Here is a 17,544-nt window from a genome sequence, read left to right on the forward strand (position 1 = left end):
ATCTTCCAGTTTCTTACTGCTAAGCCTAAGGCACTTGGACCAAGCCGTGCCTCTGAAGTAATCCCACTTTTGTCCAAAGTCATTTCCTTTCTGTGGGACCGACCTCAGGCAAACATGGAAGGCTCCAGCAAACCCTTATATGCGGCTTTCCAGACACTTCCTGGGTGTTGGGAATGGAAAGGGGAACGGGGAGGTTTGACCCTATAGAAACCCTCATCAATTAAGGAGACGTCTTCCTCTTGAGAGCTGCTTGGCACTACAGTAAGAGCTAAAAAGGACAGGCTTCCAGAGTTTGGCGGTAGGCAGTCTCCCCTGAGGGCATTAACAGGAATTAGGAAGGACGCGATACTCACAACAGGGAAGGAGAAGTTCTCAACGACCTCGAGTTGGACTGCAGGCCAAAAGGCAAGAGTGCAGTGGCATTCTGGATCTCCAAGGGCCTGTAGAGAGCCAGGTATTAGCAAGACAAAGCTTTCAGTAAGTGTACCTTCCATCTAGGAGGAGAAATGGGAGGAGCTGGAAAAATAGACTAAACTCACAGGTGATTAGACATATGTTGAGATGATAATATGCTTGCTGTACAGTTTTGAAAAAGTAAACTGAGCGGGAATCCTGAAAGGTGGTGGTGAGAGAATTTGTACCTCTCAGGCGGCCAGGGGAACCTGGGTCCCCTGCAGCCCCTTTATCTGTCAGTCCCTAGAAAACTAAGAAAAAGCAACAGAAGAGGGGCAGGCAGTACCTTAGCGTGGAGAGTTTCCCGGCTAGGAGGGGTAAGTGGCCCATAGCCCAACCTCCTCCAAAGAGCTGTGTGAAGCAGGCAAGCGACACCCACTGAGGCTCTTTCCGTTAAGGTCAAATGAAGCACTTGGACCAGATGGTTTTTAAGATCTCTTTCCGATTGTCCCCACGAAGACAAAACTCCACATTCCCGTGAGGGAAGTAAGTACAAAATGGCCCTCTGACGTCTAAATCGGCCCTGCTCACCTGCAGCCTTTGAGGACCCAAGGTATAAAAACAATAGCCTTGGGACGCGTGCTGCAAGGCCAGCGGGTTAGCACCTGGCCCGCGGGCCCGGCAGCCGGGCTGAGCCGAGGTCCCAGCCTACCAGGTGAAGGGTGGGGCGTGGGGCAGGGTCGGGGATTAGCGGAGGGCTCCCGACCTAAAACGAGGACTCAAAGGCCAGGTTACTCAGAGAATGGGTTTGCAGGCGGGCTCAGGAGAGGACCGTGAGGCAGGGGCGGGGCACTGCGAGATGGAGGCGGGGTTATGTGGGAGCAGGGCGGGGCTCTGCGAGGTGGGGGCGGGGTTAAAATGGGAAGGAGCGGGGCTCTGCAAGGTGGGGCGGAGTTATGAAGGAGTGGGGCGGGGCTATGCAAGATGGAGGCGGGGTTAAAATGGGAAGGGGCGGGGTTATGCGAGGTGCGGCCGGATTAAAAAGGGCAGGGGCGGGGCTCTAGTAGATGGGGGCGGGCTCGAGAGGGCAGGCGAGAGGCTCTGAGTAGCTGGGTAAGTTGAGGGGGCGGAAACGGGACTCGTAGGGGCGGGGCTCAGCTTGGAAGTGCGGGAGAGCGGGGACAGGCAGAGGCGGGGCTCTGAGTGGAGGGGGGAGGTGGCGGGGAGATGGGGGACCGGGGGGGGCGGGGCCCCGCGCAGACGAGGTGGGAAGATGGAGATCGGCAGGGGCGGGGCTCCGCTTGGAGGGCTGGGGGAGATGGGGATCGGCAGGGGCGGGCTCTGCGTGGAAGCGGGAGATGTCGGGGAGATGGGGGACCGGCGGGGTCGGGGCTCTGCGTGGAGGGGAGAGATCTGGATGGCAGGGGCGGGCTCTGCGTGGAGGGGAGAGACGGGGCGGCAGGGGCGGGCTCTGCTTGGAGGTGGGAGGTGTCGGGGAGATGGGGGGCCGGCAGGGGCGGGCTCCTCGTGGAGGGGAGGGACGGGGCGGCAGGGGCGGGGCTCCGCGTGGAGGGTAGGGACGGGGCGGCAGGGGCGGGGCTCCGCGTGGAGGGGAGGGACGGGGCGGCAGGGGCGGGCTCTGCTTGGAGGGGAGGGACGGGGCGGCAGGGGCGGGCTCCGCTTGGAGGGGAGGGACGGGGCGGCAGGGGCGGGCTCCGCGTGGAGGGGAGGGACGGGGCGGCAGGGGCGGGGCTCCGCGTGGAGGGTAGGGACGGGGCGGCAGGGGCGGGCTCTGCTTGGAGGGGAGGGACGGGGCGGCAGGGGCGGGGCTCCTCGTGGAGGGGAGGGACGGGGCGGCAGGGGCGGGCTCTGCTTGGAGGGGAGGGACGGGGCGGCAGGGGCGGGCTCCGCGTGGAGGGGAGGGACGGGACGGCAGGGGCGGGCTCTGCGGGGCGGGGGCGGCCGGCGGTGCTCCGAACCTGGGCGGGGCGGCCGGGCAGGAAGCCGGAAGCGCCGCGGCGCAGCTGGGAGATATGGCGGGCGTTAAAGGTACCTGCGCGGCCGACGCGCTGGGCTGCGGCGGAGTGGCCGCTCCGCTGGCCGCGCCTGGAGCTGCGCTTTCGGCGCGCGGGCGGGGTGGGGTCGCCGGACTCGCCGGGCTTCCGGCCTTCCGGGTGGGAGTGCGCCCGCCCGCTCCCTTCGCCCGGTGGGGTGCGGGTGGAGGGCGGCTGGGGGACCTCAGCCCCTTGTTTGCAAGGCCACTGGCCCTCACGCCCTCCCGGGCCCCCGGGCCCCTGCGGGCGGAGCCCTGGCCGGAGCGGGCCCCCGGGAGCCCCGGGCCAGCCGGGAACATCACTTCCCGACGCCTCCTCGCTTCCTCGGCATCCCCTCCCCCCGCTGCCCGGTTCCTAACCAGGTTTCCACTTCCTGACGTGTCCACCCCCACGCCTCTCCTCCCTTTTCCTGCCGCGCCGCAGTTTCCATTTCTTCCCGGAGCCATTGTCTCCGTGTTCTCGCCGTGGGAGAACTTAGTCCTCTTGTTCTGAGGGTTTCCAGTTGGGCTGAGTGACTGCAGGCGGGCGTCCCGGCGGAAAGCACCCTGAAATGCTGCATTTCTCGCAGTCGTGGAGAGTAGATTAGGTGGAATCTTAATGCTGCTTTCTTAAGTGTTTATTCCTCTCTGGACAGACGAAAAACTAGGGTTTGTGCAGTATGTATTTTGAATGGGGCAGTTCATAAAAAGGGTCCCAAGGACCCCGCTTCCCTTACCTGTGCGCCTTCAGAGGAACGGGGCATGGCCTTGGTAGGAGGTTATTAGAAAGCTTCCTGTTATTTTGTAGGAAACCATTAGATTTCTAATCTTTTGAGTAGAGTAGCATAACTTGTTTCTATGTTGGAGTTTCTGTCCTCTTTGAAATTTGTACCCAAAGATCTTCCCTCCCCAGGTGATCAACATCTGCTACAAACATGTATACAGTGTATTTGCACGCATGTGTATTCACTAGGAAATTCGTGAGCGTGTGAGCTGTTAGCAGCAGACACATTTTATCACTATTTCTAGCTGACTTTTCTTCTTGACAGTTTAATAAACGTGGTTTACTTGGACAGTGTCCAGGGTGGAATATATTTATCTGAGGCCAGTGCAGAAAACAGATGAGGAGTGGTATCTCAGCCTGCACAGTGTCTGGTCATGCCCAGAAACTATCGGGTAACAGTAATGCATATGTGTGAATGTGTTAGAAATTATAAGGTAGTAAAAGGGCAGATAGGCTATGAAATGGAAAAGGACTAAGGGAAGGAAGCATTTTTCAGATAATGCAGTTCGACCTTTATTGAGAGACAACTGGATGTCTGAGACTTGGGATAAAGGGTAAATGAGAAATTATTGTTGGATGCCAAGAGCTGGAAATAATTATGTCACTGTTTGAGTGTCTAAGGTGTGCTCAGACACAATATTCTGGGTTGAATTGTGTCCCCCAAGTAGATATGTTCAAGTTCGAACATAGCTGTCAAGATGAGCTTATGGGAAATAGGGTCTTTGCAGATGTAATCAATTTAAGGTGATCAGAGTGGACCCTAACCCCGTGACTAGTGTCCTTATAGGAAGAGGGAAGCATGGCCGTGGAGACGCATAGGGAGAACACCATATGAAGACGAGGGCGGAAAGGGTGATGCAGCTAAAAGCCAAGGTGCACCAGCGGTTGCCAGCCACCACCAGGAGTCAGGAGAGGCAGGGGGTGGGGGGGTAGGGGGCTCTCCCCCGGAGTCTTTAGAAGGAGCACGGCCCTGCCGACATCTCCATTTTGGACTTCCAGCCTCCAGAACGGTGAGAGAATAAATTGCTGTTGGTTAAGCCTCGGAGTTTGTGGGACGTTGTTTGTAGCAGCCCTAGGTAACTAACACAGATGAGGTTACTTAATCCTGCTCCAACAGGAAGAGGACTGTTTTCACCGAAGAGGACCTTCGACTGAATCGAAAAGGACCACTAAGGCTTCACATGGCAAAGGTTGGGGCCAGGGCAGAGTTTATTCCAAGTGGAGAAAACCACGTGTGACATAGGGCAGGGGTGTGAAGGAGCATCCTTTGCTCTCTCCAGGAGCTTAAGCTCTGTTGGTAAGGCCGGGGCATAGTGGGAGAGGGGTGAGGGTTGAAGCTGGAAGGCAGTCAGGAGTCAGACCATGGTGCCAGAACGACTCATGGGCTGTGAAAGCAGCTGCGAAGGGGTGATGCCAGCTTTATGTGTCTGAGAGAGTGCTGTCTGCGGTGTGGAGGGTGCATTGGAAGAGTCACCATTGGAGGCCGGCATGGGATGCTAAGGGACTGCTGTAGGGCAGTAGCAGAGGGATGCAGAGAAGAGGGTGGGTGTCTGAGTCCTTTAGGGCTCTGTAAACTGGGGGGCTCATACAACCATTTAGTTCTCAGTTCTGGAGGTTGGGAAGTCCAAGATCAAGGTGCCAGCAGGTTCGATGCCTGGTGAGGGCTGCTTCCTGTTGCAGGAATGACCTTCCTCTTGCTGTGTCCTCACCTGATGGAAGGGGTGAGACAGCTCTCTGGGGCCGTTTATATAAGGGCACTAATCCCCTTTAGCAGGGCTCTGCCCTCAAAACCTAATCACCTCCTAATACCGTGACACTGGCGATTAGGATTTAAATGAATTTTGGGGGGACACAAGCTTTTAGTGTGAGAGATTGCATTTAAAGAGATTCAGCTTCTACCCAGAGAAACGTAACCAGGCGACGGCAGAGTTAAGATTTGAACCCGTGTTGGTGACTCAGAGCTCAAGATTTCTTAACAACGCTAACATTCTTTGTCTCCCACGCAGCAGCATGATGAGCACAGATATGTTCCTTCCCCCTCGGAGATTAGTGTCCCACAGATGCGGGGAACAAACCTTTTATTCAGTGGATCCTGGTTGGGAATCATTTTCTGTGAAGACAGAAAGCAGTCTTCAAATTGTGAAGCCCTGAGGTTTGGGGAGGCAAGACAGCCCAGAGGGTGTCCAGGCCAGTGCGCTGGTTTTGTATGTGATTTAAGGAAGGAGAGTTTTCAGCATTTAGAAACTGCCTCGGGCACGAGGGAGTGTCCCTTCACTGGAGTTGTGCAGACTGGCTGGCTGGCCTCTTGTGACAAATATGAGGGGAATTCATGAGAAGATGGGGGTTGGGGACTGGAAATGCTGGAGATCTTTCTCTACCTAATGACTTAAAAGCAGTGGACGTAGGCAGCAATTTGCTAGTCAAATGTAACATCAGCTCATGAAATGAGTAAATTGCTACCTTTGCTTAAATCTGAAACCTTTTGTTCTTTTATTTTTATTTATTTATTTTTTTTTGAAGAAGAAGATTGGCCCTGGGCTAATATCTGCTGCCAGTCCTATTTTTGCTAGGAAGATTGGCCTGGAGCTAACATCTGTGCCCACTTTCCTCTATTTTATATGTGGGATGCTGCCACAGCATGGCTTGGTAAGCGGTGTGTAGGTCTGAGCCTGGGGTCTGAACCAGTGAACCTTGGGCCGCTGAAGAGGAGCACGTGAACTTAACCACTATGCCGCTGGACTAGCCGCCTATTCTTTTTTCAATCAAAATTTTTTTTATTGAGGTATAATTCACAAACCGTAAAATTCACCTTTTTAAAATGTAAAATTCCATAGTTTTTGTTATATTCACAAGGTTGTGCAACCATCACTACTATCTAATTCCAGAACATTTCATCACCCCCAAAAGAAACTCTATACCCATTAGGAGTCACTCCCCATTCCTTCCCTCCCACCCCAGCCCCTGGCAACCCCTGATTTGGCCCTGTAACTCCTGGTTTTATTTTTCACAGCTCTTGTGGCATTATCTTTCAGTGGGGCTATTGGACTGACTTTTCTTATGCTGGGATGTGCCCTAGAGGATTATGGGTAAGTTGTCACTTCAACCAGAACTATTCTTCTCTTTGTGTCTTTGTCATTATTGGTATGGGTGTTCGAGAGTTTGGTCAGTTTGGCACCAAGCTCTAACCAATGAGTTAATGAAGCCCAAATTATGAACCCAGTCCTTTTGTGGGCCAGTTGTATATGTGCAGAGAACAGCTCTTTTTAAAATTGATATGTTCATTTAATAAGCATTTATTGAGCACCTGCTCTGGACCAGCTAGGGGTACAAGCATGAAGAGACACGGTCCTGCCCTCAAGCAGCTTACAGTTCTAGTTGTGAGTGAGAGGCAGGCAGACAGCCCAGTCAGTAAGCTGACGGCTGTGGTGGAGACGTGTGCAGGCGACAGTGAGGGCTCCAAGAAAGCGTGTCTGTGTTTCCCTGTGAGAGTCAGGGAGGGCTGCCTGGAAGAGGTCTTTACGCTGAGACTGTGGATAACTAAGAGTTTATCGGGCTGAGGAGTCAGGGAGGGCGTTCCAGGCCAAGGGAACATTCAACAGATTTCTTTATTCCACAGCTGTTGGTTGAGTGCTTACCAAGCGCCAGACACTGTTATGGGAAGGAGGGATTAAGAAATAAGAAAACAAAGGTCCTGCTCTCCCAGAGTCTAGATTTCAGTGGGGGAGACAGACAATAAACAGGCTAAACATGTACATTCTATCATAGGTACAAGTAGTGCGAAGAATAGAGGGCTCAGAGGCTGGGGTGACAGTGGTCAGGGAAGGCATCTCTAGAGGCTGATGTGAGCGGAAACATGAAGAAGATAAGGAAGCAGGTCATAGGTCATGCAGATTTCCCGGCAAAGAGGATGTCAGGCAGCGGGAAGGCCGTCCGCTGAGGCCCAGAGGCAGGAAGCCACGTGTGGATCCTTATGATAGAGCATCGCCTGTAGCTGGGACGGGTGACAGAAGGGTCGGTCAGGGATGTCGAGTCGGTCCTTGGGGCTCTGTATGCCATGAGAGGGGGCTGGATTTTATATGTCAGGCAACAGGAGCTGGGAAGGTATCTTGAAAACAGGGGTGGAGGGTGGGGGGGTTTATGTTAAAAAAAGGTCAATCTGGCCAAAATGTGAGACTGGATAGGAATGGGCTGAGACTGCAGTCGGGGAGCCTGGAAGGGACCCTGCGGTAAGTCAGGCAGAGTTAGGGCTGTGGCAGGAGGAACCGGAAGAATGGCAGGAAGGAAGGAGAGAGAGCCAGGTGGCAGAACCCACAGGTTTTGCTCATTGACGTCACGGTGCAGCGAGGGGGGAGGGGTCCTGGATGTCACCCAGGTGACTTGCTTGAGCGGCCGGAGAGAAGATGTGACCCAGAAAACCTGTAGGCCCCGTACAGAAAAAGTTTACCCACCCCTGGCCTACCAGTTTACTGAATCGTATATAGTTAATGTTTAAATTTTGTTTATAAACAAGGTTGCTTCTCCATTAACAGGGCTGTTAGTTAAATATTGATGGTTTACTGTGAATGGGAACATAGTTTCGTAGGTTGTTTTTCAGAAAACTGTTACTGTATTTTAGGAAGAATTGAGAGCTCTTGGCTGTAGGCATGCCAGGTGACAGCTGGGTCCATTCCAGGCCTCTTCTCGCTGTGTCTCAGTTTCCTCACTAGTGTAATAAGGGCTGTGAACTAGAGAATCTGTAAAAGCCCCTTCCACCAATAGCGTTCGGTGGTTCTTGAAACACTATAATCCGTCTGTCTAAAATTCGAAGTTCAAACTCCGTGTTCCCGTCCTGAGTCCTCTTGATGAAGCAGGGACACTTTCCCTTGTTGCTTTTGGTTACCGTCCGCCCCGCCCAGATCTGTGGCTGAAATGGGAAGCTCTCGTTGCAGTGCATTTCACCCCAGCTCCTGCCCGGAGCTGCTGGCTCTGCATGGACCACAACATCATGGTGTAGTGATGATGTGGATTGTTGTGATGGGTATATGTAAAAATGAGGAGAGACTTTGCTTTTTTTTCCCTCATGGGATGAAGCATAATAAATGTCTAACTGATGGAGAAAAATATTTTTGAAGTGTTTATAGAGCAAATGTAATTGGAAAGCAGATGGCAATTTTTAATATATGGAAAACATTGGAAATTTGAGAAGAAAATCACTTTTTTGCATTACAGTATTATTGTGATCTCTTATAAAGATTAGAGTGTTTCTAAAGTTTTTACTAATAAGTGTATTTCTTTTTCATGCCTGTCAAACTTAAAATCCATTTGTTTTCTTGTTCATTGAGTAAATGTTAACGGAGGACCTCATTATGGGTCCTGGAGATAAATGGCGATTGATCAAGATGGATCAGACCCCGGTTCTTGTAAACAAAATGTCAAATAGGTGTAAGTGCTGTGCAGAAAGTTAAGAGGCTGATGGCCCAGGGGTGACTGGAGGTGTTTCAAATGCATGGTGAGGGGAGCCACTTTAGGAGGAGAGCTCTGCATGTGGATTGCGTGATAAGAAGCAGCCGGCCAACTAGAAGGTCAGGGAGGAGCGTTCCAAGCAGAGAATGCGCTAGTGCAAAGGCCCTCAGGCAGGGATGGGCTCAGAGTGTTTCAGGAACAGAAAGAAGGCCCTTGTGGCTGCCGGTGAAGCGAAGGAAGGGAAGATGGCACAAAATAAACGGAAGAGGTTGACCTCATGTAAGACTTTGTAGGCCAGGCCAAGGATCCGAGTTTTATACTAAGCCATTGAAAGGTTTCCAGTGTGCAGACACTCCCAAGGTCTTTATGGAATTAGGATAGGCAAGGCACCTGCTTTGTTTTATACAGAAAGCAAGCAAAGATGACTAAGTTAAGATTCTGTCCTTTAAGGAATTACAGCTCAGTAATAACAGAAAACAATAAAGATTCTTGATTATACATTGTGTAGTAGTTTCTTGACACAGTATAAGCTATCTACATATTAGCAATTTTTAATTATCGTTACTTCTTATCTGTTGCTGGTAGAAATCATCTTATCTACTAATATTCACAATTGAATAAATAAGTTTTGTCGTAGACTTTTAAAATAATACTTAAACTTTGAAACAGTGGTACGTCTTTAAAATGTAACTGGAGCTTTCCTTTTGGGGTCTCTTCTGGGTCCGCTGACAGCGTTTACTGGCCGTTGTTCGTCCTGATCTTTTACGTCATCTCTCCCATCCCCCACTTCATCGCCAAAAGAGCAACGGATGACTCCGATGCAGCCAGCAGTGCCTGTCGAGAACTGGCGTACTTCTTCACGACTGGGATTGTCGTCTCTGCCTTCGGACTGCCTATCATTCTTGCTCGTGTGGCTGTGGTAAGTTTTGTTTTGCCCCGTTGTCGCTGAGTCTACTTCAAACGCCTGTGTCAGGAACCTCGGTTTCATTCCCATTGCTTAGACGTAATACTGAGAGCCAGACGTAGTTTTGGTTTCTCTAATCCTCCATTTTGGATCCACCTGTCAGTATCTTGACCATGTTTTCAGAATGCTTTCTTTGTTTCTCTTACGACTTTTAGCCAGACCAAGTGATTTCTTGTTTTTTCTTCTTTAAGCTATCTGGAATTGTTCTTAAAGCCTTGCCTCTTATCTTAGGGCAATCCACAGAGACAATGATAGCAATACTTTTGTAAATGAGCATCATATTGAATTCTCCTGCAAGTAGGATCATGGACACCATCCTCAATACAAAAGGCTTAAATTGAGGGACACCTATGTAGCTCCTAGAAGATATAGGGAATAAGGTGACATCTTCACATCCAATATAAAAGTTTTTTGTGTCTCCAAAACACACGTTGCGGGTATAATTCATTCAATTCTTTGATGTTCACTCTCTTTCATACTATTTGCTTTTATTCCCAACTGCATACTGTTTCAATTTCATGAAACTCTTACTTGTGGCTTTGAATATCGGATATACACAAGTGTTATTTATTCATTCAGTAATTATCTTTGGAACATCTGCTATTTGTAAGACACTCGGAATAAGAGCCAGATACTACCTCTGTTCCCATAGAGCACAGAAACTAGCTTGCTGGGTAAGTATACGATAAATATATTATGATAATTGAAACATGATCAGAATACCATAGGAACACCAAGAAGAGAGAAATTCCGCCTGCCATTCGATGTGGGTCTCTAGGGTTAAATACGGCTTTGCATAAAGTAGGGAAGGCTATTATATGGAATGGCACCCAAGTGGGAAAATGCAACATGTGGAACAAAGAACAATATGATTGAGCAGAAAGGAGTGGGTGAGATGAGGCTAGGAAGGGGAGGGGTCTTGCTGTGACCGATTGAGTTCTGTGTAGATGATGGAGAAGCACTGAAGGTTTTTGAATGCAAGAGTGTCATAACCTTATTCTTCTTGTGCCTTATACTACTTCAGTTTTCCTGTAAAGATTTCTATTTCTACCTTTCCATCCTGCATCACGTTTTATGAAGAAACTCATTGATGTTTTCTACTGGTAAAATTAAAACAAAAAATGCCCACTAGAGGGTACTGTCACCCCCCGGCAGAGCCTCTGTAAAACCATCTGCCAAGCTGGAGAGCCGCTTTCATTTACGTGCAGATTTTATTATTTAGAGTCTTTTCTTGCCTAGAAAAGAAACAGGCCAACTCATTGTTCTCCAATTCCTATTTTCATGGAAGAAGGCAATGCATGCAGAACTTTGGGCACCCAATATTGTAATTGGTCTGTTCATAATCTTGCTACGTATATTTTACTTAAGGCAATCGTTCACTGTTGAAAACAAGTAGAGAAATATATCTAATGGGGAAGATATTAAGGATGATGCTAGACTTAATTAACAAGCGTCACAAAGTAATTAGACTAATTACTGAATAGCTCACTGCCTCCCGCCTGTTACATCATTAAGCCTTTTAGCAGTTTTGTGTAATATTTCATTGGATGTTTCTAATGCAGAAAATAAGAGAGATTTGCAAAGAGTACAATATGAAGAAAGTAAAGATTTAATCCTCTTTTCTTGTGTTTCAGATCAAATGGGGAGCCTGTGGCCTCGTGCTGGCAGGCAATGCCGTCATTTTCCTTACGATTCTAGGTTTTTTCCTTGTGTTTGGAAGAGGAGATGATTTTAGCTGGGAGCAGTGGTAGCACTTTATTCTGATAAAATGCATTTAATTTCTTAGAATTCATACTATGTGTATATGTGTGCACATGTGGCCTTTTACTATGAAATTTACTATGCTGGTTTTTTTATACCTTTATATCATGTTCACTTTAAGGAAGACTACATGAGAAAAAGTAATTTTTTTGTCAGTCTATACTCACGTTGAATTATGTTATTTGTTTGGCTGTTCGTATGGTCATGGTGCTCTCAGAAAATACATTAACACAGTCTCGTAGCCAGCGTCTCACTTCTACAAGGCACCTGCACCTCTTGCCTGGCCCTGGGCTTGGGAGGCAGGTAACACAGGAGCAGCTCTCCGTTTGCACAGGACTTCCGAGATTTACTCGTGGCCGAGAGAGACAGGTGGCTCCCGCTTTGTGCTGTAGAGTCTTGCTGGCCCACAGACCAAGAGCAAGAGCATCCGCATCTCCTAGGAGCTCATTAGAAATGCAGAATCTGAGGACCCACCCTGGACCCAGTGCATTTTGATGAGATCTCAGGTGAATTGTATGCACATTGAAGTCTGAGAAGCGCTCTAGAGGGATCGGCTTCACACCCAGCTTCCTTGTCTTCCGCTTGGCTGAACCGCTTAACCTCTCTGAGCGTTAGCTGCTCATTTGTTCACCTGCCCTCATGGTGAGGCCTAGTTCAGACTCTCTTTGGTGAAATGTCCAAACCCATAATATATAGGCTGTGCCACAAATTTGTGACATGTCCTCAGTAGGGAATAACTATGCCTTCATACTGTCTGAAAGGCAGTGGCTGTTTTCTCAGTGCTGGGGGACAGACTAACCCCAGCATAACCCACTGCGAGGCAGGGAGGGGAGACCGGGCTGAAACCAGTCCGGGTTAGCAGGATGAGGAAGACTAGATGGGTAACACTGTTTACTTCCCCTTTATGTTCTGACCCTTCTCCCCAGCTCCTTGCCTGTGCTGCCCGCCCCCCCACTTTCCCCCGCCCCCAGTTCTGATAGGCCCTCGCTTCGAGGTGGCTCTGGCTGCTGCTTTCTGTAGACACATAGGAGCTGAGTGAGCAAAGCAACGAATGAGCTGCTTCATTTTATTTACGTGTTGAAGGACTTACTGTCTTTCATGTCCTGTAGGACTTTATATACATATAACACTTTATGCCACTTTTAAATGATTCTTTGGGACTACATGTCATGCTGGATCCTGTAATCACAGTTTTTATAGCTCAGTGTTTTGTCCAAGACCTTTTAAAAAAGGGAAATAGGGGAAATAGAACCACTTGATCAGAATATAAACAATAATTTTAAAGCATTGTTAATGTGTAATAGTTGACATACGTTCAAAACACTGAAACCTTGAATTTTGTAATCTGAGTAATTCGAACCTCTTCAGATTCTGGAATGATGCCGGGACCTGGAGAAGATAAAAGCGATACCTAAAAGGATAATGTGCAAAGTGATATTTTGGCCTTGTGCATGATTTTTTGTTTTCAGTGTTCTAAGTACATGTAGAATTGTTGAAGTTATCACCACCAATGTTTATATAGAAAAATTAGTAGACACTAGAATTTTAACCAGCATTTTTAATAACACTTGCACTTACTGTATTGTAATAAATTTCACTTTTAACGCAAAAGAAAAGTTTAATTTGAAAAGTCTTTATTCTGATGTAGGCTTGCTTTAAAATAACAAAAAAGTGAGAATGTCTTGGTGTTCCGAAATGGACAGTTTTGAGCAGTAATCTTTCCTGCAAGAGAATGATAGCAGTAAGTTTTAAGATACCATTTTGAATGTCTAGTTGACTTGCAATAGCTTTTATTTTCCTGAGATGGAAATAGTGTTTAGTTTATACTGTCTTTTGCACAAGTGTCTTTGTTGCTTATACACATTTCGAATAACCAAGGTAGCCTTAATATGTGGCCTTAAAGCATTGCCTCTTGGTTGTGTTTCCAGAATGATATGAAGTACTTGCATGCAGGATTTTTGTAGCTATGCCCTAATAACAGAATGGATTATTGAAGCGATCACTTATTAGGTTTGCTGTGTGTCTGAAAAGAGACGTTTCTGCTGCAGCACGTGAGTCTCGTTGAAGGAGTAAACGTGCACAGGAAGTAGTGCTGTATATGGATGTGCAAAAGTTTCATCCTGGTGACACAAAGTTGGGCATTTTTTTCTCCTTATAAAAGGTTCATTTTTTCTTTATACCCTAGAATATATTTTGAAGATTCCAAGCACATTGATTACATTCTAAAGCTGAGAGCACCCATCAAGAATTGCCCACAGTAAGCGTCTTAAGAAGGGATCTCTGTCCGGGTCCAAACAGCTGGCTCGCAGGCGGACTGTGAGACGCCTTCCCCACAGACTCAGTGTTACGATTGGTGGTTGAGTTCCCAGGCCAAGCAGCTGAGGCAGCTACACCCTACTGTGGCCGGCCTGTCACCCTCAAGGCACCGGCCTGAGTTTTGGGTCTTGGAAAAAGAAGTGTGACCAGTTTGGAGGAAGGGAAGTGTACATTTCCACCTCTTTTCCTGAGAACAAGATCTGTCTTCCTTCAGTTTTTGCAGGCTTTTCCATCTCCTCATGCCCTGGGGGCGTCCAGACTCCTGTGAGGTTTGCTGGCCTCTCCTGACTCGGGGCCTTCCCCGTAGCTCATCCCACCTCCTGAGGGTCTTCAGATTCCAAAGTCACCCACCTTTCTACTCCTACCAATAGTTTTCTTAGGGGAGCTGATACCACGTGGTGTTAATGGGAAAGCAATCTGATCAAACTCCTTTCCAGAAAGAGCGAGTGGCCTCTGAGCCTCTTCCCCACACCTGAACCCCCGTCCGTGCCTGAACCCCCATCCGTGCCTGCACCCCCATCCGTGCCTGCATCCTGTGCTCGCTACACGCAGTTTTACAAGAAAGTCTCGTGACCCAATGACTCAGTCACGGAAAATGGCAGTGTCTCAAAGTAAAGTCAAAAAAGCATTCCAGCAGCTTATAGAAGGATAATCATCCTTTGGGACAGGGGCAAACTTGTCACCTCTCATCATTTCCTCAGGGTGACTTCTCAGCGGGTCCTACTTTTCATAGCTGTTTCTTTTCCTCCGCTTAACCCACAGGTTTTCTTACGGTCCTCAAGAGACCCTTACATCTGAGGTATCCTCCTGATGAAGACTCTTCTAAAGGCTGAAATGTTTCATTAAGTTCATAACATTCCTTATGCTCTCAGGGAACTGCTTAGATAACACAAAAGTGTGCCTTTTCAAAGTTTGCAAAATTGAGGTTCTGCACCATAATTTAAGCAAAATATTTCGGAGGATGCTAGCATTTTTCAAGCATAATAGTTCACAACTGGGAAAAATTATTTTTGTAGATGAATATAAGCTGTGCATTTTAATTTTCTTTTCCATTCTGCTTCATGAAGTACCTTATTTTCAAAAATCCAGGTGCGTTATAGCTCGTGAGTTATAGCCTGCTTGTCAGTGGCCGAGCTCCTGGAGGAGAGCGGCGATCCGTGTGGCCCCAAACGTGATGTGCAAGGCCCCCGAGGGGGCGTTAGAACACATCATATGTGTAGGATCAGGATGATTACTTCTTAAATAAAACTTGTCATTTATACTTTAACAAGGACTTCTATTACATTATTAAACTAGAACGTTCATATTTTACTTGGGGATGCAGTATATTTGGAAAAGGGATCAACAGATTTATTTTCCCCCGTCTTTGTTTGGATCATCTTAATGTGAATTTGACTGTTTTTGAGCCCACACTTATTGTAGTTGAGAAGCAGTCCAGGAATGTGTGTGAGTAGAAGGAATCCGGTCCCTAGTTACAGCTTTGCTAAGGCTGACGCTCCTGGGGGTGGGGGTGGAGGTGGGTGTGGGGCATGGTTAATCAAGAAGTGGAAAAGGGAGAAGGAAGTGACACTAAAGAAAGTGCCGTACGTATTCTGAAGAGTCTGTCTGTGCCTTACAGAAAAGAATGCACTGACGTAAAATACTACTTAAGAGACAATGTGTCCTCCTCATGCACGAAACATTTGGGGACGATCTGGTGTCTTACAGATGCATTTAGGCAGCTAGATTATAAAGAAATGGAGCTAATAATTTCTTTGTGTTGCCCAACTAAGTGTAAAGTTAAATTTTTAATAGAAATTTGATGATACCAACATAACTGTACAATGCCCGTAAGAAAAAACAGTTCCCAAGGAAACGTCTCTGGTCCATGCATTTTCATTTAGAAAGCATGCTGGATGCATCGACTCCTCATGTGGGGCTGAGAAGGGGTGTGTCTGGAGAAATCATGTACCTGATATTTAAACATAGCATCTCTTGAGATTTAAAAAAAAATACCTATTTGTTTTTTTTGTTTTCTTTCTGTTTTTTTTTTTTTTGTCAGCTAAATGTGAATAAAAAGTTCTTGTGCAGTAATTGTCATTGGGAAGTTATTTTCTTCTTTCTGCTTCCTAACGTGGCTCTGAAAACTTTCCATTTAAGTTGTCAGTCAAGTTTCATCTTCTTTTTCTTTGTTTTTGCAGAAGTAGAAAACCAATGCCTGTTTAAAGAAAAAAAGAACTAAAGTTGGTGAAGAATTTAAATTTCAAGCTTTTCCCACATTTTTGAGAAGTGTAACTTTGTAGAAAATAAATTTCACATTCCTTTAATTTCTCTGTAGTCACCAGGCATAGTGCAAAATTAATAGATGAACATTTTGAGACAATTATTTGTCTTCAATACTGAGCACATAGGTGAAGTGGTCTTAAGATTGTTCATGTGGAGGAGAACACACTTGGACATTTTGCACAGTGTCTCTTCATTGTTGATTATCTCTGTATCAAAATTGGATAGTTATAGCTGTTTCACACATTTCCAAATTAACAATTAGATATCCTTAAAATCAAAAGTTGTGCATTCATTTCTTTTGTTCTTAGAATAATTCAAAAATAAAACCATCAGTTCGGCCTCAGCTGGGTAATTATTTCCCTTTATGTAAAGGATAAATGCACCTGTGCTGCTGCCTTCGCACTTTCACATCCTCTGTCGTTGAGAAAGGATTTTTACCAGCATATTTTGTAAATTGTCATGTTTCTTACAGCCCTCTCCCCAAAACTATGCTTGTTCCCTGACAAATCCAGAATTCTCCAGCACTTCTAGCCATTACTGCTGCAGCTCGCCATTTGTGGTTCCGACGATGCTCTTGCTAAAATCCACTTACTGCTGATGGAAGTGAGTCAAATGAGCTCTAAACACAGGCAGGTTTTTTTTGTTGTTTGTTTGTTTTGTTATTGAGGAAGATTGGCCCTGAGCGAACATCTGTTGTCAATCCTCGTCTTTTTTCTTGAGGAAGATTGTCACTGAGCTAATGTCTGTGCCAGTCTTTGTCTATTTTGTATGTGGGATGCTGCCACAGCATGGTTTGATGAGCAGTGTATAGGTCCAAACCCACAGACCCTGGGCCGCTGAAGCAGAGTGTGCCAACTTAACCACTATGCAACCGGGCCAGCCCCTAAACACAGGTTTTAATCTGATGCTTGATTTGTTCAAGATGCCACATTTAGTATTTGCTGTGAGTTTCACAGCGGTACCTAAGCCAATGCTCGACAGCCCGAGTGCCAGTGGGTGTGCTGTAGACACCTCTGTCATCTACTCAGTTTGCCTGTGCATGTGTTTCCTGTTAGGGAGGCTTCTGTCACCCTGAGACCATCTAGCCAGAGGCTCTGAAACAGAGGGTCCCTACTAAACTCTGGCACCAACATTTATGTCCTCTTTTCCTCTAGCTTATCATTAAGGAGAAATTGAAAGTTGTGAGGCGGAAACACAGCCCATTTGAAAATGGGTCTTCTTTTACCTAAACATCAGTGAGAGATGAATGCAAGGTGTCGTGTAAAACAGAGTCATGAGGGCTAATTAACGGCATGAGTAGTTACAGGATTAATGCACATTCCACAAATTTGATTTAAAGTTTAGTTAGTAGAAAATTATATTGACCATCCATTAAGGAGTAAAGTTTTCACTTATGCAACGAAAACCTTTCCAGCTCTATCCACACTCAGCGGCTTGGTGGTCTCATGGTGTCATGGCTCCAAATACCGTAGGCAGCCGGCTCACACACTTCATCTCCAGCCCAGGCTTCTCAACCCCAGACTGTGGGTCTGACTGCCAGCAGCACATTGCCACCCACATCCCGCAGGCCTCTCCAGCTCAGTGTGT

The 17,544-nt window shown here is 47.3% G+C and overlaps 1 protein-coding gene across 8 annotated transcripts; it reads left to right on the forward strand.

Moving 5' to 3' along the window:
- Positions 1 to 1,447: 1,447 nt before the first annotated feature.
- Positions 1,448 to 12,992, forward strand: LEPROT (leptin receptor overlapping transcript). Of its 8 annotated transcripts, none has more exons than XM_070486500.1 (4): positions 1,448 to 1,506; positions 6,220 to 6,295; positions 9,384 to 9,570; positions 11,250 to 12,992. In XM_070486500.1, the coding sequence occupies exons 2-4, from the start codon at positions 6,267 to 6,269 to the stop codon at positions 11,364 to 11,366; spliced, it is 333 nt and encodes a 110-aa protein (XP_070342601.1). In that variant the 5' UTR covers positions 1,448 to 1,506; positions 6,220 to 6,266; the 3' UTR covers positions 11,367 to 12,992. The 8 variants fall into 8 exon arrangements, with proteins under 8 accessions (XP_070342601.1, XP_070342605.1, XP_044604828.1 ...); XM_070486504.1 differs by having other exon boundaries at positions 1,459 to 1,506; positions 6,242 to 6,295; XM_044748893.2 differs by lacking the exon at positions 1,448 to 1,506 and adding an exon at positions 2,319 to 2,442.
- Positions 12,993 to 17,544: the final 4,552 nt, after the last annotated feature.

The sequence above is a fragment of the Equus asinus genome, chromosome 16 (assembly GCF_041296235.1).
Source record: "Equus asinus isolate D_3611 breed Donkey chromosome 16, EquAss-T2T_v2, whole genome shotgun sequence".
NCBI lineage: Eukaryota > Metazoa > Chordata > Mammalia > Perissodactyla > Equidae > Equus > Equus asinus.

Coding starts and splice junctions, on each gene's coding strand:
- LEPROT (XM_044748893.2), top strand. Junction 6,296..9,383: donor TGTGCCCTAGAGGATTATGG/GTAAGTTGTCAC, acceptor GTCCGCTGACAG/CGTTTACTGGCCGTTGTTCG. Junction 9,571..11,249: donor TTCTTGCTCGTGTGGCTGTG/GTAAGTTTTGTT, acceptor CTTGTGTTTCAG/ATCAAATGGGGAGCCTGTGG.